General features: G+C 47.9%; 2 protein-coding genes across 4 annotated transcripts in view; one reads left to right on the forward strand and one right to left on the reverse strand.

Annotated features, from left to right (window-relative positions):
- Positions 1–866: 866 nt before the first annotated feature.
- Positions 867–16,206, reverse strand: CBY1 (chibby family member 1, beta catenin antagonist). Of its 3 annotated transcripts, XM_004092984.2 has the most exons (6): positions 16,090–16,191; positions 9,000–9,139; positions 6,551–6,666; positions 3,710–3,815; positions 3,511–3,629; positions 867–1,575 (listed from the first exon to the last, which is right to left on the reverse strand). In XM_004092984.2, the coding sequence occupies exons 2-6, from the start codon at positions 9,088–9,090 to the stop codon at positions 1,498–1,500; spliced, it is 510 nt and encodes a 169-aa protein (XP_004093032.2). In that variant the 5' UTR covers positions 9,091–9,139; positions 16,090–16,191; the 3' UTR covers positions 867–1,497. The 3 variants fall into 3 exon arrangements, with proteins under 3 accessions (XP_004093032.2, XP_030671401.1, XP_030671402.1); XM_030815541.1 differs by lacking the exon at positions 9,000–9,139 and having other exon boundaries at positions 16,090–16,206; XM_030815542.1 differs by lacking the exons at positions 9,000–9,139; positions 16,090–16,191 and adding an exon at positions 8,335–8,364.
- A 5,642-nt stretch (positions 16,207–21,848) lies between these two features.
- Positions 21,849–23,775, forward strand: part of FAM227A (family with sequence similarity 227 member A) — a 63,806-nt gene continuing 61,879 nt past the window's right edge. Inside the window, exon 1 of the mRNA XM_003264754.4 lies at positions 21,849–21,990. Coding sequence (XP_003264802.2) covers positions 21,849–21,990 — 142 coding nt within the window. The remainder of the gene's footprint in view (positions 21,991–23,775) is intronic.

The following is a 23,775-nucleotide window of genomic DNA, read 5'->3' on the forward strand; positions in this document are numbered from 1 at the left end:
TTTTGTATTTTTAGTAGAGACGGGGTTTTGCCATGTTGGCCAGGCTGGTCTCAAACTCCTGACCTCAGACGATCCACCCACCTCAGCCTCCCAAAGTGCTGGGATTACAGGCGTGAGCCACCGCGACCGGCCAATTCTGGCTTTTGATGGAACAACAGAGGCTTAGACTCCAGGCTCCAGTTACTTTTTTTTTTTTTTTTTTTTTTGACAGGGGTCTTACTCTGTCACCCAGAATGGGGTGCAGTGGAGCAATCACAGCTCACTGCAGCCTCGACCTCCCTGGGCTCAAAGCGATCCTCCCATCTCAGCCTCCTGAGAGGCTGGTACTACAGGTGTACACCACCACGCCCAGCTAATTTTTTTTTTTTTTTGTATTTTGTTTAGCTATTTCCAGGCTGGTCTTGAACTCCTGAACTAAAGCAATCAGCCCGCCTCAGCCTCCCAAAGTGCTAGTGCTAGGATTACAGGTGTGGGCCACCACACCTGGCCAGGCTCCATTTAATTCTTTTTTTTTTTTTTTTTTTGAGATGGAGTCTCTCTCTTGTCGCCCAGGCTGGAGTACAATGGTATGATCTTGGCTCACTGCAACTTCTGCCTCCTGGGTTCAAGTGATTATCCTGTCTCAGCCTCTCAAGTAGCTGGGACTACAGGTGCCTACCACCACGCCTGGCTAATTTTTGTATTTTTAGTAGAGACGAGGTTTTGTTCTATTGGCCAGGCTGGTCTCGAACTCCTGACCTCAGGTGATCTGCCCACCTCAGCCTCCCAAAGTGCTGGGATTACAGGTGTGAGCCACCATGCCTGGCCAGCTCCATTTACTTCTTGGGAAATTCATGGTTCTCTTTTTAGTCACTTTGGTCACAGAAAGATTATTTAACATCCTTTAATAAAAAAGTAGTGCAAACAGGAAAGTAGCATAAAAATATAGTGTTGCTGTAGAAGGCTGGTGCTTGCTGCTGAGAAGCTGAAGCCAGAGGAGGCCAGGTGTGAGGAAGGAGGATTCTTTAAAGGCAAGAAGAGAGAGGCCTGCCTTTAAGAGCCAAGAGAGCCACTCATGCATGACCCCCAACACAGAGCTCTGTAGAACCGCTGCCACACCCCAAACACCAACGTAAGGGGGTGAGAGAATGAACTCCAGCCACTTCTCCCAACAGAGCCCAACAAAGCTATTCTGGGACATGTGTGTTTGTGAGCTTGTGTGTGGAGAGCACCAAAAAGCTCGTGAGCAGCCCCAGGCCTCCGTGCAGTCTGGTTTTCAGACTGGCATCCGCAGGCAGTGCATCTGAAGCACCTTCTAGTTACTATCCCCATCTGGAATCTTGGTTTTCTCCATTCCATGTCACCTTCTACTGCCAACCCAAGGGTGCCAGTGCCTGTGGGTCCCATTATATGATACTCTCTTCCAGGACTGAATCCGCTAGTCTGGCCAAAAAAAAAAAAAAAAAAAAAAAAAGCACTTAGCCACATCCTACTCCCCAATAAATGTCTCTGGGGTCTTCATTTTCTCTTCCGGCTGATCCTCAGTTCATCCAGTTCCTTCTCCATTAAGTGGGATTCGGCAGTGGACTCTGAAAGCTGAAAGTAAAGCAGCAGCTGTTAGCAAGCAGCACATTTCTAAGAAATGTTTCAGGTTAGCAAGGCCAGCCCTACACGCGGAGGAAAGGCCCCCTGCCACTTCTCTGACGCTGCTGGCCTCCACGATGGGAAACCCTCTGTAACTGGGTAGAAAGCAACCCCTGACGACCCAGGACCACAAGTACTTGAAGAATATTCACAGTCCACTCTGTCAGCACGCTGTCACCCACGAGGGCATGGCACTCCCTGCATGAAGGAGAGTAGGTCTCAGAGGATGTCAAAGGCAGATACTGGTGATTCTAAGGCTAAGGGATTAGAGTTTAAATTGATTCTAAGCTGTAGCTCCCATAATGGGGATTAGGGGAAAAAATGCTGGAAAAAGAACACCACTTTCCTCCTTAGGGTTTTTTTGTTTTTGTTTTTTGGTTTGTTTTCTGAGACAGGGTCTCGCTCTGTCGGCCAGACTGGGTGCTTTTCTTGTACTAACTCACTGTGAGGTAGATACTATGATTATGCTCATTTTTTAAAAAAACATCCAGGCCGGGTGTGGTGGCTCATGCCTGTAATCTCAGCACTTTGGGAGGCCAAGACAGGGAGATCACGTGAGGTCAGGAGTTGGAGACCAGCCTGGCCAACATGGTGAAACCCCATCTCTACTAAAAATGCAAAAATTAGCCAAGCGTGGTGGCGGGTGCTAATCAGGAGGCTGAGGCAGGAGAATCACTTGAACCGGGGAGGCAGAGGTTGCAATGAGTGGAGATCACGCCACTGTACTCCAGCCCGGGCTAAAGAGCAAGACTCTGTCTCAAAAAAATAAATAAATAAAAATAAAAATAAAAAACCATCCAGCCTAAAATGTCAGTCTTTTTCTTTTTTTTTTTCCGAGACGGAGTCTCACACTGTTGCCCAGGCTAGAGTGCAGTGTTGCGATCTCAGCCCACGGCAACCTCCACCTCCCGGGTTCAAGCAATTCTCCTGCCTCAGCCTCCTGAGTAGCTGGGATTATAGGCGCATGCCATCACACCCGGCTAATTTTTGTATTTTTAGTAGAGACAAGGTTTCACCATGTTGGTCAGGCTGGTGTCGAACTCCTGACCTTGTGATCCATCCACCTCGGCCTCCCAAAATGCTAAGATTACAGGCATGAGCCATCGTGCCCAGCCTAGTCCTTTAAAAAAAAAAAAAAAAAAAAAAAAGACAGGGTCTTACTTTGTAGCCAAGGCTGGTCTCAAACTCCTAAGGTTAAGCCATCCTCCTGTCTTAGCCTCCCAAGTAGCTGGGACTACAGGGGTGCACCACCACAATTAGCTATTATGCCATTTATTGCTGAAGACATTAAATCACAGAGCAGTTAGTCAGTAGCAGAGCTGGGTGAGGAACCCAGGCCATTTTGCTCCGGAGTGTGTGCTCTTAACCACTACAGTGTATGCTCTCCTGCCTCTGAACCTTCACAGGCTCCTCTAGGCCCAGTGGGTTGCTGGATTTTTAACAGCCACAAGAAACCAACACTAATGCAGTGTGAGCCCCTCAGCTGGTCTGTGCTGGGCACTGATTAATGCCTACTTGGTATGAGACACTTCCAAGCCATGAGCCGGCTCTACCCCTCTTCCTGGAATGCCTTCATCTAACCTCCATTCCTGCCATTATCCTTCCACATTCAGCTCAGATATCCCTTCCTCTGGGAAGCTCTCCCTCATGTGCCATGCAGATCCTGTGCAGACTCCAACTGGGTCCTTACGTAATTATGCTTACGGTCCACCTGCCTCTACACTGTGAGGGCAGGAACCGTGTCTTGTTTCTCGCGTGTGGCTTTGGATGCAAAGCAATGTACCTGGCCAAACTGGCATTGAGGAGAGATCTGTCAGATTAAATGACTTGAGGTGGAGCCTCCCCAAAAGGAGAAGCTAGGCCTCTCTTTCCCATCACCTGCCTCACCATGTCTAACAGGATGTCCACTTTCAGCCGCAAGAGATTGTTCTCTTCCTCCAACTGCTGGTTCCGCCTGCGAAGGCGCTGAACCTCCCTCCGGTCCACACCGCCACTAACCCCTGTCTCTGGAGGAACGACAGAACCAGTTAAAGGGGGATTTCCTCCTACAATCTTGTTTGACGAAATGGCAGGAAGTACAGCTCACCTGCTATCCACTGGCCATTTTCAAACTTCAGGCTTTGCCCTGCCAGGTTCATAGTCGGGGATCCGTATTCCAAGCCCAGCTCTACCTCCCGGGTTGATCGATCCAACTGTGGGCGAGATGCTACGTGACAACTTCAGCAGGCCCAGAACACGCCCTCATCCCAGCTCCTCTTCCGCCAACAATATGACCCCAGCAACTCATTTCTCTAATCATTACCTGGAACCTTTAATGATTTTTTTAAAGCCATAAAATCAAATGATGTACAGCAAAAGTTTAATTATGAGATAAAAAATATACTGTTTTATACATTAGATGTTTTCTAGAAAAGTTATATATGCTGAAATTTATAAATTGAATTATTTTATACCTACTTGACACTTAATAGTTTAAGCAATCCTACTATAAAGTGTTAATCAAGTGAAAAATCCTTTTTAAATATAACAGTCCCCTAAGTTATCATTTGCTTAATATGGAGCTACGTATGTTGTGGAAAAGACATAAAATTCTAACAAGTAGGAGGAGGAGGAGTTGCTTCTTAACATGCAACAGTACAATTTACATATTCTATTCTTTTTTTTTTTTTTTTGAGACGGAGTTTCGATCTTTCATCAAGGCTGGAGTACAGTGGTGCGATCTCAGTTCACTGCAGCCTCCGCCTCCCGGGTTCAAGTGATCCTCCCATCTCAGCCTCCGAATAGCTGGGACTATAGGCATGCACCACCATACCCGGCTAATTTTTGGGGTGTTTTTTGAGACGGAGTCTCACTCGCCCAGGCTGGAGGGCAGTGGCACAATCTCGGCTCACTGCAACCTCTGCCTCCCAGGTTAAGCGATTCTCCTGCCTCACCTTCCCGAGTAGCTGGGACTACAGGCACACACCACCACCCCTGGCTAATTTTTGTATTTTTTAGTAGAGACAGGGTTTCACCATATTGGCCAGGCTGGTCTCAAACTCCTGACCTTGTGATCCGCCCACCTCGGCCTCCCAAAGTGCTGGGATTATAGGCGTGAGCCACCGCACCTGGCCTAATTTTTGTATTTTTTAAAGTAGAGTCAGAGTTTCACCACGTTGGCCAGGCTGGTCCCAAACTCCTGACCTCAAGTGATGCACCCACCTCAGCCTCCTAAAGTGCTGGGATTACAGGCGTCAGCCACTGCGCCCGGCTTAGATATTCATTTCTACAACTCAGTGAGCACCTACCCTGAGTCAGGACTCGGTACTGGGTATCCAGGGATGGGTATGACCAGCTCTGCCCTCAATAGCGGCTCAACACGGGGAGACCTTCAGGTAAGTGCTCAAATGTCCCTTTCTCAGTTAAGCCTTCCTGACCACCCTGTTGAAAATGACAGCTCGGTCCCCAGTGCTCAGCCACACCCCATCCCAGGCCTATGCTTTGTTTTGCTGTCTGGCACGTATTACCATCTGATAAAAATTTGCTTATTTTCTGTAGCCTTCCATTAAAGTATCTGCCCCATGAAAGCAGGGATTTGATGTTTTTCTCTCCCCTCCTTCATCCACTTCTGCATGCCCAGTGCTTAGGAGAGTGCCTGGCACATAGAAAGGTATCAATCAATAGCTCTTGAATTAATCTATTCTGGATTCTAGAATTAAACATTCTAGGCAGAAGGAGTAGCGTGCACAGAGGAGGTTCACATGGGGCTTGGGCGGCTGCAGCACAGGGTGTGCAGAGGGCAAGGGCAGGAAGGAGAGCTGCAGTGAGGCCACCAAGGGTCATCTGTGCTGCTCCCAAGATCTGGGTCGTTATCCTATAATAACGGGGAACTAATAAAATCCACCAGTGACCATACGGAGTGTTGTGGAGGCCGTTTTCCCTCCCAAGGCTTAGAAGTACCTGTCAGCATGTGGAAAACAACATAGGGGAGGACCGACTTCAGGTCATGGTCAGAGACAGACGTCATGTAAGCACACTGCTGCTCTTACACTCTGTGGAGTTAGGACAGAGGATGTCCCAGAGGGACCGCCAGGTGTATCTGCATCTGTCACACATGGCAGTGAGGAAAGGGAGCCTCAGGCCTGGGGGCACCAGAAACTGACATCCTAAGCCTCTGCCTGGCCTGCTCCACAGAATGCCCAGCTCTGGCCACAGCGGGGCTGCCCCCACCATGATTTTCACTGGGAACAGGAGACAATAGACTCTAAGACCTGAAACCTGGAGTGAATGCTCAGCCCCCACAGGCTTGTTGTTCAACCCCACTGGCCTTCTGTGAAGACATGGCCAATCTGCACAGCCAGCTCTGTAGGAAAAGGTCACAGAATAAAGTAGAAGTCAAATTGGATAATACTGACTGGGCGCAGTGGCTCACACCTGTAATCCTAGCACTTGTGGAGGCCAAGGCAGGTGGATCACCTGAGGTCAGCAGTTCGAGACCAGCCTGTCCAACATGGTGAAACCCCGTCTCTACTAAAAATACAAAAATTAGCTGGGCATGGTGGCGGGCAGTTGTAATCCCAGCTACTCAGGAGGCTGAGGAAGGAGAATCGCTTGAACCTGGGAGGTGGAGGTTGCAGTGAGTCGAGATCACGCCATTGCACCCTAGCCTGTGGGACGGGAGCGAGACTCCATCTCAAAAAAGAAAAAAAAAATTTGGATATTTGGGGTCAAATATCATAATGAGATTGCCTTCTTAGGTTCTTGGATAAACAAGCTGACAATCATTCCCAAACAAGAGTTCAAAAATGTTTTCAGCAATAGCAATGATATGGACGGAAAGGATGCCCTCCTGCACCGATGCCTCTGGAGGACCACACTTTCCATTCAGAGACATGCTCAGCACTCAACTCACGCTGCACACCGGGCCGACCCCAGTACCGACACTCACAGAATGCAGGTTGGAGAGAGATGCCGACTTCCGAGGAGGTGTCTTCTTCGGACTGAACGTATTCCCAAAGAAAGGCATCTTTGGCCTGATGTAAGCAAAGCCAACGCTCCCTTCTCCTAGGGTCAGAAAAAGTCAGGGGTACAAGCAGCTGGATCACTGATCTTATGCCATTGTCCTCAAATCTTGAAGACATACATTTTATCATGTGGCTACTAACGATCCTGGTGCTATGGTTTGAATGTCCCCACCAAAACTCATGTTGAAATTAAATTGCCATTGTTTAACAGTATAAGGGGTGACTGGGCCATGTGAGCTCTGCTGTCATGAATGGATTAATGCCATCGTCATGGAGTAGGTTAGTTTTCTTGGGAGTGGGCTCCTGGTAAAAGGATGAGTTCTGCTGCCATGCTGTCTTTCTCGTGCACTTGCTCACCATGTGAGCCTTCTGCCTCACACAGGATGACCCTCACCAGATACTTGCACCACGCTCTTGGACTTCCCAGTCTCCAGAACTGTGAGCCAAATAAACTTCTTTTCTTTATAAATTACCCAGTCTGTGGTAATCTGTTATGGCAGCACAAAATGGATTAAGACACCTGGTAATAGCTCCCATGTGCTGAACGCTCCCTTTGTGCTACGCAGTATGCTAAGATTTCTGGGTGGGGCACAGTGGCGCATGCCTGCAGTCCCAACTACTTGGGAAGCTGAGGCTGGGGGGGTCGCTGGAGCCCAGGGAGGTTGAGGCTGCAATGAGCTGTGATCCACTGCTGCTCTCCAGTCTAGTCTATAGAGTGAGAGACCATGTCTCAAAAAAAAAAAAAAAAAAAAATTAGCCTGGCATGGTGGCACACAACTACAGTCTCAGTGACTTAGGAGGCTGAGGTAGGCAGATCACTTGAGCCCAGGAGTTTAAGACCAGCCTGGCCAACATGGCAAAACCCTGTCTCTACAAAAAATACAAAAATTAGCCAGGCATGGTGGTGCATGCCTGTAGTCTCAGCTATTCAGTAGGCTTGGGTGGGAGTATCATTTGAACCTATGAGTTTGAGCCTCCAGTGAGCTATGATCATGCCACTGTACTCCAGCCTGAGTCAAACAGCATTACCCTGTCACTAAAAAAAATAAAGAAAGAAATAGCTGGGCACGGTGGCTCATGCCTATAATCCCAGCACTTTGGGAGGCCGAAGCGGGCGAATCAAGAGGTCAGGAGTTTGAGACCAGCCTGGCCAACGTGGTGAAACCCCATCTCTACTAAAAATACAAAAAATTAGCTGGGCATAGTGGCAGGTGCCTGTAATCCCAGCTAGTTGGGAGGCTGAGGCAGGAGAATTGCTTGAACCCGGGAGGCAGAGGTTGCAGTAAGCCAAGATCGTGCCACTGCACGCCAGCCTGGGTGACAGAGCAAGACTCTGTCTCAAAAATAAATTTAAAAAAATAAATAAATAAATAAATAAGTAAAGCTATGCTTATATTTCCTTTCCAGATTGATAACAGTGCCCCTCACTTGTCACCAGTGTCACTTGTCAACAATGCACCTCATATGTCAGGTTACCTGTTCTGTTATGGAAGGTGACATGAGGTGTCCTGAAAAGGGGGCAGGTCCATGACATGGCGGAGCTGACAACGGCACCCCCACAACCTGTACATTTGCTTTCAGCGTAGTGCAACCCATTGCAATTCACCTAGGCCTAGTTAAGTAGATTTCCTGATAACACCCTGGTTTTTGGGGAGGAAAAGAGGGGAGAAGCAAACTTTTTATTTAGGCTGGGCGCAGTGGCTCACACCTGTAATCCCAGCACTTTGGGAGGCCAGGGCGGGAGGATTACTTGAGCACAGGAGTTCAAGACCAGCCTGGGCAACTTAGCAGGATCCGTCTCTACAAAAAAAAGGTTAAAAAATATATATATATATATATATATAACATTAATACAGAAAAGTCTACCACAAATCATAAGTGTAAGGTTTCATGAGTTTTTACTACACAAGTATAACTACCCTCCAGGGCCAGGCGTGGTGGTTTACACCTGAAATCCCAGCACTTTGGGAGGCCAAGGGGAGAGGATTGCTTGAGCCCAAGAGTTCAAGACCAGCCTGAGTGACACAGTGAGACCCCCATCTCTAAAAAAATTAAAATCAAATATTTTTTTAAATTTTATTTTTTATGATTTTTTTTTGAGACAGAGCCTTGCTCTGTGCCTCATCCTCGCAAGTAGCTGGGATTACAGGTGTGTGCCACCACACCTGGCTAATTTTTGTATTTTTAGTAGAGACGGGGTTTCACCATGTTGGCCAGACTGGTCTCGAACTCCTGACCTCAAGTGATCTGCCCACCTTGGCCTCCCAAAGTGCTGAAATTACAGGTGTGAACCAACGCGCTGGCTCAAAACATTTTTTTAAAACCACCCTCCAGATCAGGATACAGAGCTTTTCAGCACTCCATAAGCCTCACCTGGCCACTGTACATGCATGGAATTGCACAGTGAGTCCTCGTTTGCATCTGGCTTCTCGCACTTAATGTCATGTTTCTGACATTTATCCATGCAGCTGTGTGTAGTTATAGTTTGTTCATCTGCATTGCTGGATAATATTCTATTGTATAAACGCAGCAAAATTTACTTGTCTACAGAAGATGGACATTTGAGCTGTTTGCAGTTTTGTTTTGTGTTTTTTGAGACAGGGTCTCATTCTGGTCCCCCAGGTTGGAGTGCAGTGGTACCATCTCTGTTCACTGTAGCCTCGACCTCCCAGGCTCAGGTGATCCTGTCATCTCAGCCTCATGGGTAGCTGGGACTACAGGCACGCACCAGCATGCTGGCTAATTTTCTGCATTTTTAATATAGATGGGAGTTTTGTCATGTTGCCCAGTCTGGTCTTGAACTCTTGGGCTCAAGTGATCTGCCTGCCTTGGCCTCCCAAAGTGCTGGAATTACAGGTGTGAACCACCACACCGGCCTGTTTCCAGTTTTTGACCATCAAAAATAGTGCTGCTAGGCCAGGCATGGTGGCTTATGCCAGTAATCCTAGCACTTTGGGAGGCCAAGATAGGAGGATCACTTGATGCCAGGAGTTCGAGACCAGCCTGGGCAACATAATGAGACCTCATCTCTACAAAAAATTGAAAAATCAGCCAGACGTGGTGGTGTACCCTTGTAGTCCTAGCTACTCAGGAGGCTGAGGTGGAAGGATCGCTTGAGCCCAGGAGTTTGAGGCTGCAGTGAGCTATGATCGCCACTGCACACTCCAGTCTGGGCAACAGAGCAAGACCCCGTCTCAAAAAATAAAAACAAAAAAGTACTGCTAAGAACATAAGACTTGAGCATGTATATCTACATGCATATGCACACTTTTCTGGTTCCATACTTAGGGGTAGAACTGTAGAGTTATACAGCATTCATATATTTAGCTTTAACAGATACTGCCAAATGGTTTTCCAAAGTCATTGTACCAATTTAGACTCCTATCTGCAGTTTGCAAGAGATCTTTGTCAATATCTGGCACTTTCTGTCTTTTTCATCTTATCCATTCTGGGAGGTATGTAATGGTGTTGCATTGTTTAATTTGCTTTTCCCAAATAACTAATTAAGTTGAGCATCATTTAACATACTCCTTGGACATATATGGATTTTTTTGTGGCATGCTTGTTCACGTATTTTGCCTTTTTTTTTTTTTTTTTTTTGAGATGGAGTCTCCCTCTGTCATCGGGCTGGAGTGCAGTGGCACGATCTTGGCTCACTGCAACCTCTGCCTCCCAGGTTCAAGTGATTCTCCTACCTCAGCCTCCCAAGTAACTGGGATTACAGGAACACGCCACCATGCCCAGCTAATTTTTATATTTTTAATAGAGACAGGGTTTCGCTATGTTGGCCAGGCTGGTCTCGAACTCCTGACCTCAAGCAATCCACCCGCCACAGCCTCCCAAAGTGCTAGGATTATAGGCATGAGCCACTGCACCCAGCCCTCTTTTGCCATTTTTTAAAATTGAGCTGTCTACCATGTTCATGTTGTAAGGGTTTGTGAGGGTATTTATATATGCTGGATACAAGTTTCATTACTGTATATATGTACAGTACTGAAAATATCTTCTCCCACTTTTTTCTTTTTGCTTTCTTCTTTTTTTTTTTCTTTGAAACAGAGTCTCGCTCTGTCACCCAGGCTGGAGTGCAGTGGTGCTATCTTGGTTCACTGCAACCTCTGCCTCCCAGGTTCGAGATTCTCCTGTCTCAACCTCTCAAGTAGCTGGGATTACACACGCCTGCCACTAAATCCAGCTAATTTTTGTGTTTTTAGTAGAGATGGGGTTTTGCCATGTTGGCCAGGCTGGTCTCGAACTCCTGACCTCAAGTGATCCACCCGCCTCCACCTCCGCCTCCTAAAGTGCTAGAATTACAGTCATGAGCCACTGCACCCGACCTCTTTTTGCTTTTTTTTTTTTTTTTTTTGGAGACAGAGTTTCGCTTTTGCGGCCCAGGCTGAAGTGCAATGGCACCATCTCGGCACACTGCAACCTCCACCTCCTGGGTTCAAGTGATTCTCCTGCCTCAGCCTCCCAAGTAGCTGAGATTATAGGCATGCACCACCACACCTGGCTAATTTTTGTATTTTTAGTAGAGACGGGGTTTCTCTGTGTTGGTCAGGCTGGTCTCGAACTCCCGACCTCAGGTGATCTGCCCGCCTCGGCCTCCCAAAGTGCTGGGATTACAGGTGTGAGCCACCCCACATCCAGCCTCTTTTTGCTTTCTTATTGATTTCTTTTGATCAAAGAAGTTCTTTTTTTTTTTTTTGCGAAGGAGTCTCGCTCTGTCGCCCAGGCTGGAGTGCAGTGGCTCAATCTCGGCTCACTGCAAGCTCCGCCTCCCAGGTTCAAGCGATTCTCCTGCTTCAGCCTCCTGGGTAGCTATGACTACAGGCACGTACCACCACGTCCAGCTAATTTTTGTATTTTTAGTAGAGACGGGGTTTCACCATGTTGGCCAGGATGGTCTCAATCTCTTGAACTCATGATCCATCTGCCTCGGCCTCCCAAAGTGCTGGGATTACAGGTGTGAGCCACAGCTCCCAGACAGAAGTTCTTAATTATAATGAAATCCAATTATTTATTTATTTATTTATTTTGAGATCGAGTCTCACTCTGTCGCCCAGGCTGGAGGGCAGTGATGTGATCTCAGCTGACTGCAACCTCTGCCTCCTGGGTTCAAGCAATTCTCCTGCCTCAGCCTCCTGAGTAGCTGGGATTACAGGCGCCTGCCACCACACCCAACTAATTTTTGTACTTTTAGTAGAGATGGCGTTTCGCCATGTTAGCCAGGCTGCTCTTGAATTCCTGACCTCTTGATCCACCCATCTCGGCCTCCCAAAGTGCTGGGATTACAGGCATAAGCCACTGCACCCAGCCCAATTTATTATTATTTCTTAATGATTAGTGTTTGTATTCTATTTTTAAAATGTTTGCCTACCCCAGGCTGGGTATGGTGGCTCATGCCTATAAATCCTAGCACTTTGGGAGGCAGAGGCAGGCAGATCACTTGAGTCCAGGAGTTCAAGACCATCCTGGGCAACATGGCATACAAAACCCCTGTCTTTACCAAAGATACAAAAAATTAGCTGGGCATGGTGGTGTGCGCCTGTGGTCCCAGCTATTCAGGAGGCAGAGGTGGGAGGATTGCTTGCGCCCAGGAGCCAGAGGTTGCAGTGAGCTGAGATTATGACACCAGCTTGGGTGACAGAGTGAGATCCTGTCCCCCACCCCCCAAAAAAAATTGCCTACCCCAAGGTCATGATGATATTTTTTGTTAACTTCTGGTAATATTATTGTTTACATTTCACATTTGTGACTATAATTCATCTTGAATTAATATTTGCATATGATGCAAAACAGGGGTTAGTGTTCTTTTTTCCCCATATATCACCCTTTTTTTTTTTTTTTTTTTTTTGAGACAGGGTCTCATTCTGTTGCCCAGGCTGGAGTGCAGTGGCGTGATCTCAGCTCACTGCAGCCTCGACCTCCCAGGCTCAAGCAATTCTCCCACCTCAGCTTCCTGAGTAGCTGAGATCACAGGCATGCGTCACTAGGCCCAGCTAATTTTTGTGTCTTTTGTAGAGACGGGGTTTCGCCATGTGGCCCAGGCTGGTCACGAACTCCTGAGCTCAAGCGACTGGCCCAACTTGGCCTCTCAAAGTGGTGGGATTACAGGCCTGAGCCACCATGCCTGGCCTATATTACTCAATTTTAATTTATAGCACACACACAGCTTACAAAGAATCTTTCTAAGAAGCCATAGACTAAAGAGAAAAACAATGACGGCACAAGTGAGCAAAAAGAAAACAGCCGACCCCTCACTGCTCCTCCTGGGCGTAAGGTCTTCCTTCACTACATTATGAAATAAAAGCCGTAACGGGTTAATTGGATCTGACAAGAAATGGGCCAAAAAAGGCAGGAGGAGGGGTTGGTATCTTTTCAAGACTATTTGAAACAAGGTTTTATATCCATTATCATTAAAAGAGAATTCAAAGTATGAATCCATCACAATCAGCAAGATATGTATCCAATGAGGACAGGAAAAAAAACTTCCAGGCTGTTTTCATTAAGGGAGAAATTGATCTCACTAAAATTAATGATAAAAGTTAAGAAGCGTCTTTGGAATGTATGTATAACATACAATACATATGTATATATAATTTATAAATAAATGAAGGAATTTGGGGTTATGTGCTCACGACAGCTTTCCTGGTAGTTACGTGTTTGAATTAAAAACAATCATACAGTGGCTCACGCCTGTAATCCCAGCACTGTGGGAGGCCGAGGCAGGTGGATCACTTGAGGTCAGGAGTTCAAGACCAGCCTGGCCAACACAGTGAAACCCCATCTCTACTAAAAATACAAAAATTAGCCGGGCGCAGTGGCACACGCCTGTAATCCCAGCTACTCAGAAGGCTGAGGCTTGAACCCAGCAGGCAGAGGTTGCAGTGAGCTGAGATCGTGCCACTGTATTCTAGCCTGGGCAACAGAGCAAGACTCTGTCTCAAAAAAAAAAAAAAAAAAAAAAAAAAAACAATTGTAGACCAGGTACAGTGGCTCACACCTGTAATCCCAGCATTTTGGAAGGCCAAGGCAGGCAGATCACTTGAGGCCAGGAGTTCGAGACCAGCCTGGCCAACATGGCAAAACCGCATTTCTACTAAAAATACAAAAATTAGTCCAGTGTGGCGGCGTGCGCCTGTAATCTCAGCTACTCAGGAGGCCGAGGCACAACAATTGCTTGAACCCAGGAGGCAGAGGTTGCAGTGAGCAGAAATTGCACCACTGCACTCCAGCCTGGACAACAAAGCGAGACTATGTCTCAAAAAATAAAAATAAAAATAAAATTGTAAATAGCAATTAAAGACAGTGAGATAGCTGTACATGAACTAACCTGAAAGACTTCTGACATGCTTTAACACTGCGAAAGCAAGTTGCAGAATGACGTGTATGGTATTTTCCCCCATATGATAAGACAAAGTGAAAATAAAAGAATAGGCCGGGCGCAGTGGCTCACGCCTGTAATCCCAGCACTTTGGGAGGCCGAGGCGGGAGATTGAGGAGATTGAGACCACCCTGGCTAACACGGTGAAACCCCGTCTCTACTAAAAATACAAAAAATTAGCCTGGCGTGGTGGCAGGCGCCTGTAGTCCCATCTACTCGTAGTCCCATCTACTCGTAGTCCCAGCTACTCAGGAGGCTGAGGCAGGAGAATGGCGTGAACCCAGGAGGCAGAGCTTGCAGTGAGTCGAGATCGCACCACTGCACTCCAGCCTGGGCAACAGAGCCAGACTCCATCTCAAAAAAATAAAATAAAATAAAAGAATATATGTGTGTATTAAAAAAAAAAAAGAGGCCGGGTGCGGTGGCTCACGCCTGTAATCCCAGTACTTTGGGAGGCCGAGTTGGGCAGATCATGAGGTCAAGAGATGGAGACTATCCTGGCCAACATGGTGAAACCCTGTTTCTACTAAAAATACAAAAATTAGTCGGGTGTGGTGGTGTGCGCCGGTTGTCCAAGCTACTCAGGAGGCTGAGGCAGGATAATTGCTTGAACCCAGGAGGCGGAGGTTGCAGTGAGCCGAGATTGCACCACTGCTTTCTAGCCTGGGTGACAGAGCAAGACCCCAACTCAAAGAAAAAAAAAATAGAAAGAAAGAAAGAGATCTGGAAGGATACACCAAACTGTTCATAGTGGTTAAACCTGAAAAAGGGAACAGGATGCCTGACTTGAATGAAATTGTCATTTTATAGGTTAAAAAAAGGTCAAATTGTGACAATTTCATATGGTACAATATAAAATTATATTAAATATACTGGAGATTTAATGAATTATTACAATGAGAATATATTCATGTTACCTATGAACAAAATGAACAAAAACACAGTTCAAAAGCAGCCCCCAGCATGCCTAGCATCTAGAGACATTTGAAGAAGGAGAAATAAGCCAAGTCCCCACTGATGCTAACTGCACTGGGCCTGAGCACATGGGCTGGACACAACCAGGTTTCGGGCCTGGCTCTGCCCCTCAGTTGCCTGCTAGACCTTGGCCCAGCTGCTTTACTTCTCGGGCTTTAACTGGGGCCCCTCACTCATGACCGCACTAATTCTCATAACACTACAGCTGGGAACTGTCATCCATATATTACAGATGAGGAAGGGTCTGGATTAGCTACCTTTTAAGTCAGATCTAATAATCCACAAACGGCTCAGCCGAGATCCTGGGATTCTGGGGCATCCGCGTGCACTTGAGGTACAAGCTGTCCCCTTGGCCCATGGCAACCTTCTTTCTAGTGAAACTCCCGGGGAGAGCGTGCTGGGCACACAGGAAGTGAAGGGGGAGCACCTGGCTTCCAATGATCACTCTGCTGCTCACCCACAGTGGGACACCAGCATTTATCCCCCTTGGGCTTCGGCTTCTTTCTTTGCACTGAGGAATAATAATAGTACCTGGCTCACAAGATGTTATAGTGTTTTAGTGTTTATAAATTGTGCACTTGATCCTCACAACGACCCTGGGAAGAAGATCAAGTAAGTGGTGCCTCCCTAGTCCACAAATACTGATACTAATCACTAATCATTGTGTAAAGGTTTTCCGTTTGCAACAGGCCATAAAATATATTATCTTTATTTAATTCTAAGAAAACAAGGGCGGAATCTTTGGCTTTCATCGGATTCTCAAAGGAATACGTGTCCCCCAAGGAGTTCAGAGGTAGCCATGTTACGCAGGTGCACGGCCCCCAGGGCTGTAGGACTTAAGTAACAGGTGTCAACAAACGTTCACACGCACGATCTCATGCAATCACCTTCACGGCGACCTACGGGGAGGAATTACCGCCCCAATTCACAAGCGCGGAGACACACAGAAGAGGGCGGCCACCGCTCGGGGTCGCCCGGCCTCCGCCCCCTTCCCCGGGCCCTCCCGAAGCCTCTCTCCAGGCGAGGCCCGGGCGTCCTACACAGCTCGGGCCCCCGGGTGAACCCAGGCCGCGCTGGCCGGCGACGCCAGACTCGGAGACGTACCTGACGCGTCCCGGAAGCCGGGGTCCAAGCGCTCCCCGAGACCCCCTAGCAAGGACCTTGTAGCCTAGAGCCACCTTGACCCACCCGCCTCCTGCCGCCCGCCCGCCACGCGCATGCGCCGCGCCGCCCCTCCCGGCCTCTACCACCGAGGAAAGGGGTAGCCGGCGCTGGGGTTCCCAGCGCCAGCCTGTGCGAATCCCCAGAAACTCCGTGAATCACCTCGGGATAGTAAACGGATTATACAAAGGCAGTGTCTTCTGGGGTCCTTTTCATGCCCCTAGGACCAGGACCTGCACTCACCCTCCCCACTGACACATTGGTCTGGGCCCCCAGCCGGGCTGTCATGGAAACGGCGCCCCGCGGACAACGCTGCGGCTCAAGAAGGTTCCATTGTTATGGAAAACGGGAAAGTGGAGACCGCGCAGGCGTTGCCTGGAGAACGCCTGGACTCAGAGTAGCAAAATGGGCCTCTCCCCAACTCCCCTCCTCCTCCCCCAGCACAAGGCAAAGGGCACCCCTTGCTGTGAGTTTGGGGGCACCGGCTGTCGGGGGCCGACCCAGAACTTTGCGGGGTCCCCTGAGGGACCCGTGGCGGGACCGGCCCCGGGTTCGTCAAATTCCGCCGATGCTTTCAGGTAAGACGGACGGACCGACGCACCATGACCCACCTCTGGCAGCCTGCCCCCTCCCCATGCCCTCATGGCGGCTTCTACAAGCAAAGGAAGCTGAGGCCCAGGGACTACTTAAAAGTCGCATTGTGAGGAAGGGACAGAGAACTACTGGAGAATCAACTCCAGATCTCCTAGAGTCCTAACAGAGTGTGTTATTGGTTCCGTCTGATAAGTGAAGAAACTTAGGCCGTTCAAGGAGTTTACCAGCTGCCTAGTGGGTGTACCAGGGCATCCATCCAGTGAGGGGCAGGACGCGGGGGTCTTTGACTCCAAGCGCAGTTCTCTTCCAACTACACCACCATGCATTAAAAGAGGGGAGACTTCCATGTCCTAGAACTAAAATCTTCACAATCTGGCTCAGCATTGTACAATACAAACATAAAGCAGGCCACATATGTGATTTGGAATTTTCTAGTAGCCACATTTTTTAAAAAGTAAAAAAGAAAAAAAGCCAAGTGAAATTGAGTAATGTTTTAAACTCCATATGTCCAAAACATTACTATTTCAAGATATAATCAGTATTTCTAAATTTGCACTGCTTCTATTTAAAAATTAAATTTTTTTTTTTTAAGACAGAGGCTCACTCTGCTGCCCAGGCTGGGGTTGCAGTGGCGTGATCTCAGCCTCCTGGGTTCAAGCGATTCTGCTGTCTTAACCTCCCGAGTAGCTGGAATTTACAGGCACCCGCCACCGCACCCGGCTAATTTTTTGTATTTTTAGTAGAGATGGCGTGTCACCATGTTGGCCAGGCTGGTCTCGAACTCCTGACCTCAGGTGATCTGCTTGACTTAGCCTCCCAAAGTGCTGGTATTACAGGTGCAGGCCACTGCGCCCGGCCAAAATTTGAATTAATTAAAATTAAAATTTTATTCTTGGCTGTTCTATCTATGGAGTAGCCATTCTTTTATTGCTTTACTTTAAAAAAATTTTACTTTTTTTTTTTTTTCCGAGACAGAGTCTCGCTCTGTCGCCCAGGCTGGAGTGCAGTGGCATGATCTTGGCTCACTGCAACCTCCGCCTCCTGGGTTCACGCCATTCTCCTGCCTCCATCTCCCAAGTAGCTGGGACTACAGGCGCCCACCACCACACCAGGCTAATTTTTTTTTTGGTATATTTATTTATTTATTTATTTATTTATTTTTGGATGGAGTCTCGCACTGTCGCCTAGGCTGGAGTGCAGTGGCACAATCTCGGTTCACTGCAAGCTCCGCCTCCCGGGTTCATGCCATTCTCCTGCCTCAGCCTCTCAAGTAGCTGGGATTACAGGTGCCCGCCACCATGCCCAGCTAATTTTTTTTTTTTTTTTTTTTGGTATTTTTAGTAGAGATGGGGTTTCACCATGTTAGCCAGGATGGTCTCGATCTCCTCACCTCGTGATCCGCCTACCTTGGCCTCCCAAAGTGCTGAGATTACAGGCATGAGCCACTGCGCCCAGCCTTTTGTTTATTTTATTTATTTATTTATTTATTTATTTTTTTGAGGTGGAGTCTTGCTCTGTCTCCCAGGCTGGAGTGCAGTGGCGCAATCTCCACTCACTGCAAGTTGCGCCTCCCAGGTTCATGCCATTCCCCTGCCTCAGCCTCCTGAGTAGCTGGGACTACAGGGGCCCGCCACCATGCCCGGCCGATTTTTTGTATTTTTAGTAGAGATGGGGTTTCACCGTGTTAGCTAGGATGGTCTCGATCCCCTGACCTTGTGATCCGCCCGCCTCGGCCTCCCAAAGTGCTGGGATTACGGCGTGAGCCACCGAGCCCGGCCTGTTTATTTTTTTGAGACAGGGTCTCACTCTGTCACCCAGGCTGGAGTGCAGTGGCATCATCCCCACCTCCCAAAGTATTGGGATTACAGATATGAGCCACTGCATTCAGCCTTAAAATTTTACTTATTCAGTCACATTAACCAAATTCCAAGGACTTAGTTGTCACATGTAGCTAGCGCTATTTTGATGGCCAGCACGGTCTGGGCACTTCCTACCTTTCCAGCCTCACTTCCCGCTGCTTGAATGGTACATTTTGGATGGCATATTATTTCCGCTCCCCATTTTTTTTTTTTTTTTGAGACCGAGTTTTTCTCTTGTTGCCCAGGCTGGAGTGCAGTGGCGTGATCCAGCTCACTGCAAGCTCCGCCTCCTGGGTTCAAGCAATTCTCCTGCCTCAGCCTCCAGAGTAGCTGGGACAACAGGCGCCCGCCATCACACCCGGCTAGTTTTTTGTATTTTTAGTGGAGACAGGGTTTCGCCATGTTAGCCAGGATGGTCTCGATCTCCTGACCTCGTGATCCACCCGCCTCGGCTTCCCAAAGTGCTGGGATTACAGACATGAGCCACCACGCCCGGCCTGTTTTTTTTTCTTTTCTTTTTTCTTTTTTTTTTGGAGATGGAGTCTCGCTCTGTTGCCCAGGCTGGAGTGCAGTGGCGTGATCTCGGCTCACTGCAAGCTCCGCCTCCTGGGTTCACACCATTCTCCTACCTCAGTCTCTCAAGTAGCTGGGACTACAGGTGCCTGCCACCACGCCCGGCTAATTTTTTGTATTTTTTAGTAGAAACGGGGTTTCACCGTGTTAGCCAGATGGTCTCGATCACCTGACCTCGTGATCTGCCCGCCTCGGCCTCCCAAAGTGCTAGGATTATAGGCGTGAGCCACCACGCCCGGCCTAAAGTCAGCATTGTTTTTGTGTGCTCAAATATATTAACTTTTTTGTTATTTTAATTTTTCTTCTTTTCATATCGCCTCTTCTGAAAAGCATCAAATATGTTAACTTTATTTATTTATTTATTTTGGGACAGGGTCTCACTCTGTCTTTCAGGCTGGAGTGCAGTGGCATGATCTCAGCTCACTGCAAGCTCCATCTCCCAGGTTCAAGCGATTCTTCTGCCTCAGCCTCCCTAGTAGCTGGGATTACAGGTGCCTGCCACCATGCCCGGCTAATTTTTGTATTTTTAGTAGGGATGGCGTTTCACCACATTGGCCAGGCTGGTCTCGAACTCTTGACCTCAAGATTAGCCTGCCTCGGCCTCCCAAAGTGCTGGGATTACAGGCAAGAGCCACCGAGCCCGGCCCAAATATGTTAACTTTAAACAGGGCATTTGAATCTTGACGGCCAGAATGTGTGCTCCATGAGGGCAGAAGGTTTCTTACTCTTCCACCCTTCTGCCCCCAGCACATAGCATATTGCTTGCCACAGGGTAGATATTTAAGGAAGCTAGTTTTCTTCCCTCTCCTTTTATCCTATGCAAGTAATGGCAGTAAAAACTTACCATGTTTCAGAGAATACCTAAAATGGTATGAAATATTCAGAAGGGGCTGGGAGTGGTGGTTCACGCCTGTAATCCCAGCACTTTGAGAGGCCAAGGTGGGTGGATCACCTGAGGTCAGGAGTTCGAGACCACCCTGGCCAAAATGGTGAAACCCCATCTTTACTAAAAATACAAAAATTAGGCAGTTGTGGGTGGCAGGTACCTGTAGTCGCAGCTACACGGGAGGCTTGAATCCAGGAGGTCAAGGCTGCAGTGAGTGAGCCAAGATCGCGCCACTGCACTCCAGTCCGGGTGACAGAGCAAGAGGCTGTCTCAAAACAAACAAACAAAACCGTGGTAAGTCTAAAAGGAATCACAGTTAATCCATAATTTGCCTAATGGAGAAAGCAGTAGAAGCAAATCATTCCAGTTCACTATTGTGAGTCCTGTGATAGATGAATGCAGGCCAAGTGCGGTGGCTCACGCCTGTAATCCCAGCACTTTGGGAGGCTGAGGCAGGCGGATCACGAGGTCAGGAGATCAAGACCATCCTGGCTAACACAGTGAAACCCCGTCTCTACTAAAAATACAAAAAATTAGCCGGGCCTGGTGGTGGGCGCCTGTTGTCCCAGCTACTCGGGAGGCTGAAGCAGGAGAATGGCGTGAATCCAGGAGGCGGAGCTTGCAGTGAGCCAAGATGGCACCACTGCACTCCAGCCTGGGCAACAAAGCATCTCAAAAAAAAAAAAAAAAGAAAAGATAGATGAATGCAGAACCCTGGGCTTTGCAGAGGAGGCATGGTGCTAATGGCATGGAATTATTTGAGAAGGTTTCCACAGATGTGTCACCTGGGCATAGTCCAACAGAGGGAACCACATCTGGAAAGGCATAGAGGTAGGAAGAGCATGGTGTGGTCAGGGAGCAGGAAGAAGTTCCGCGGGTCTGGCGTGTAAGAGGCATGTCTGTGGAGAAAAGGATGGAGCAAAGGCCTGAACCGGAGAAGGAAGGAGAGTATGGTGAAAGGGCACTTGAGTTCATGTTTCCACCAAACTCAACGTTTCCTCTGTCCTTCCATTATGTATGAGCTTCTAGAGGGCAGGATCTAAGTCTTTTGCTCTATTATAACAAGGCCTATCACACTAGACTCTGGACATAGAGGGCCCACAGATGGAAGTAATGGGCTCCTGGCCAACAAGCAAGGACCCAGGAGAGCTGGCAGACCAGAGTGTTTCAGAGCCGAGGAGGAAGAGTAGGGTTGGGGCCAGTTTTCTGAGAGAGCAGAAAGCCTCAGGTTGATCAGGAGCCTTGTGCTGAGGAGATGGACCACGTATTCTAGAATCACAGCATCGGAAAGCTGGAGAGAGCCTTAGGTCACCTAATCCAAATCTCTTTTAGAGTTGGGACTCAGAGAAACGAAGAGATCTGATTTCATTTCTCGTTTGGGAACTGACTTGCTGAGTGGTCTGGAGTAGTCTAGAGCCCTGGCCTTTTCCGCATTCTAGTCTCCTTATTTTTAAAACTAGAACAATTTTCATCATGGGGGAGGGGCAGAGGGAGAGTCAGGCGTCAGACATTGGAAGAACAAGTCCATATACCTTGCAATCCTCATTTAAGAATGGGCTTCTCAGACGGAACCCTTTCACTCCCCGTGCAGACATGGGACATGTGCTTTGCCATCAACCCTGTGTGGCTGGGGAACGTGGTTGGGCTTTTCTTTTTGTGTTTTCTGAGCTGGCTCTATGCTGTTTATGATTTCCAGGAGGCTGATTAAACAAAGGACAAAATTGGAGTGGGAAATGAGAGGCTCTTAAAAGTGGAAGCTTTTTGTTTGTCCATTTACAAGAAATTGGACAATGAATCACTTCAGGAAGATGGAGGTCATCAACCTCACCACCCTACCTATGATACCAGTGGATGAGCACCTGGCTGTCTCACTTGTCGCACGGAATACAATGCTGAAGACTGTGAGGAAGGAGTTAGAGAACAATCCACCCTGTATCCTTCTGGTGGTGTCACCTACAATCAGACCAAATACACCTAACTTGAATCATGCCACAGAGATCTAATCATCAGTGCTCAGGTCTATAATGCACATCACTTATTAGCTTGTCCCTTATACATTGATTTTTTCTTTTCTTTTCTTTCTTTTCTTCTTCTTTTTTTTTTTTTTTTGAGATGGAGTTTCACACTGTTACCCAGGCTGGAGTACAGTGGCACAGTCTCAGCTCACTGCAACCTCTACCTCCCAGGTTCAAGCAGTTCTCCTACCTCAGCTTCCTGAGTAGCTGAAATTACAGGTGCCTGCCACCACACCTGGCTAATATTTTGAATTTTCAGTAGAGATGGGGTTTCACCATGTTGGCCAGGCTGGTCTTGAACCCCTGACCTCAAGTGATCCACCTGCCTCGGCCTCCCTAAGTGCTGGGATTACAGGCATGAGCCACCTCACCCAGCCACATTCCTTTTTTTTTTTTGAGACAGAGTCTCACTCTGTTGCCCAGGCTGGAGTGCAGTGGTGCAGTCTCAGTTCACTGCAACCTCCATTTCCCAAGTTCAAGTGATTCTACTGCCTCAGCCTCCCGAGTAGCTGGGATTACAGGTGCCTGTCACCATGCCCAACTAATTTTTTGTATTTTTAGTAGAGATGGGGTTTCACCGTGTTGGCCAGGCTGGTCTTGAACTCCTGACCTCAGGTGATCTGCCCGCCTCAGCCTCCCAAAGTGCTGGGATTACAGGCATGAGCCACTGCACCTGGCCAGATACATTGTTTTCAATTACTTAAACTCTACCTATCCTCTAAAAGAATTTGAGACTGTAAAGGATTGTTTGACTCCAGTATTTTTTTACTAACATAATCAGAAAGAGCCCCAAAAGAAGAAGTTCTGGAAGTATTTGTTGAAAGAATGGGGAAGAAGATTTTAAAAGCTAATTTTAAAAAATGATTGCCTTCTTTCCCTTCTATCTCCCAAAGAATTATAGATGTTATTGATAGCAACTAAGAAGTTGTGGTGCAACCCTCCACCCTCAGACAGATGAGCATGAAACCCAGCTTTTTCTCTTTTTTTTTTTTTGAGACAGAGTCTCACTCTGTTGCTCAGGCTGGAGTGCAGTGGCGTAGCCTGGGCTCACTGCAACCTCTGCCTCCCAGGTTCAAGGGATTCTTCTGCCTCAGCCCCCAGAGTAGCTGAGATTACAGGCACCCGCCACCACGTCTGGCTAATTTTTGTATTTTTAGTAGAGATGGGGTTTCACTGTGTTTGTCAGGCTGGTCTCGACCTCCTGACCTCAGGTGATCCACCCACCTCAGCCTCCCAAAGTGCTGGGATTACAGGCGTGAGCCACCACGCCCAACCTTTAGCCCATTTTTAAATCAGATTGTTTATTTTCTTATTGTTGAGTTTTTAAGAGTTCTTTGAATATTTTGTTTGTTTGTTTGGGTTTTCTTGTTTGTTTGTTTTTGAGACAGAGTCTCACTCTGTCGCCTGGGCTGGAGTGCAGTGGCACAATCTTGGCTCACTGCAACCTCCACCTCCTGGGTTCAAGCAATTCTCCTGCCTCGGCCTCCCAGGTAGGTGGGATTACAGGCATGTGCCACCCTGTCTGGCTAATTTTGTATTTTTAGAAGAGACAGGGTTTTTCCACGTTGGTCAGGTTGGTCTCGAACTCCTGACCTCAGGTGATCCGCCCGCCTCGGCCTCCCAAAGTGCTGGGATTACAGGCATGAGCCACTGCGCCTGGCCTTTTTTTTTTTTTTAAAATCAGGTTGACCTTGCCTCTTCT

The sequence above is a fragment of the Nomascus leucogenys genome, chromosome 7b, assembly GCF_006542625.1.
Source record: "Nomascus leucogenys isolate Asia chromosome 7b, Asia_NLE_v1, whole genome shotgun sequence".
NCBI lineage: Eukaryota > Metazoa > Chordata > Mammalia > Primates > Hylobatidae > Nomascus > Nomascus leucogenys.

Bases quoted from the DNA above. Each gene is read 5' to 3' on its own strand.
- CBY1 (XM_004092984.2), bottom strand. From the start codon at position 9,090: ATGGATAAATGTCAGAAACATGACATTAAGTGCGAGAAGCCAGATGCA. The intron at 3,630-3,709 runs GTGAGCTGTACT...TCGTTCCTCCAG, and splicing joins AAATGGCCAGTGGATAGCAG to AGACAGGGGTTAGTGGCGGT. The intron at 1,576-3,510 runs GTGAGGCAGGTG...CTTTACTTTCAG, and splicing joins TGGACATCCTGTTAGACATG to CTTTCAGAGTCCACTGCCGA.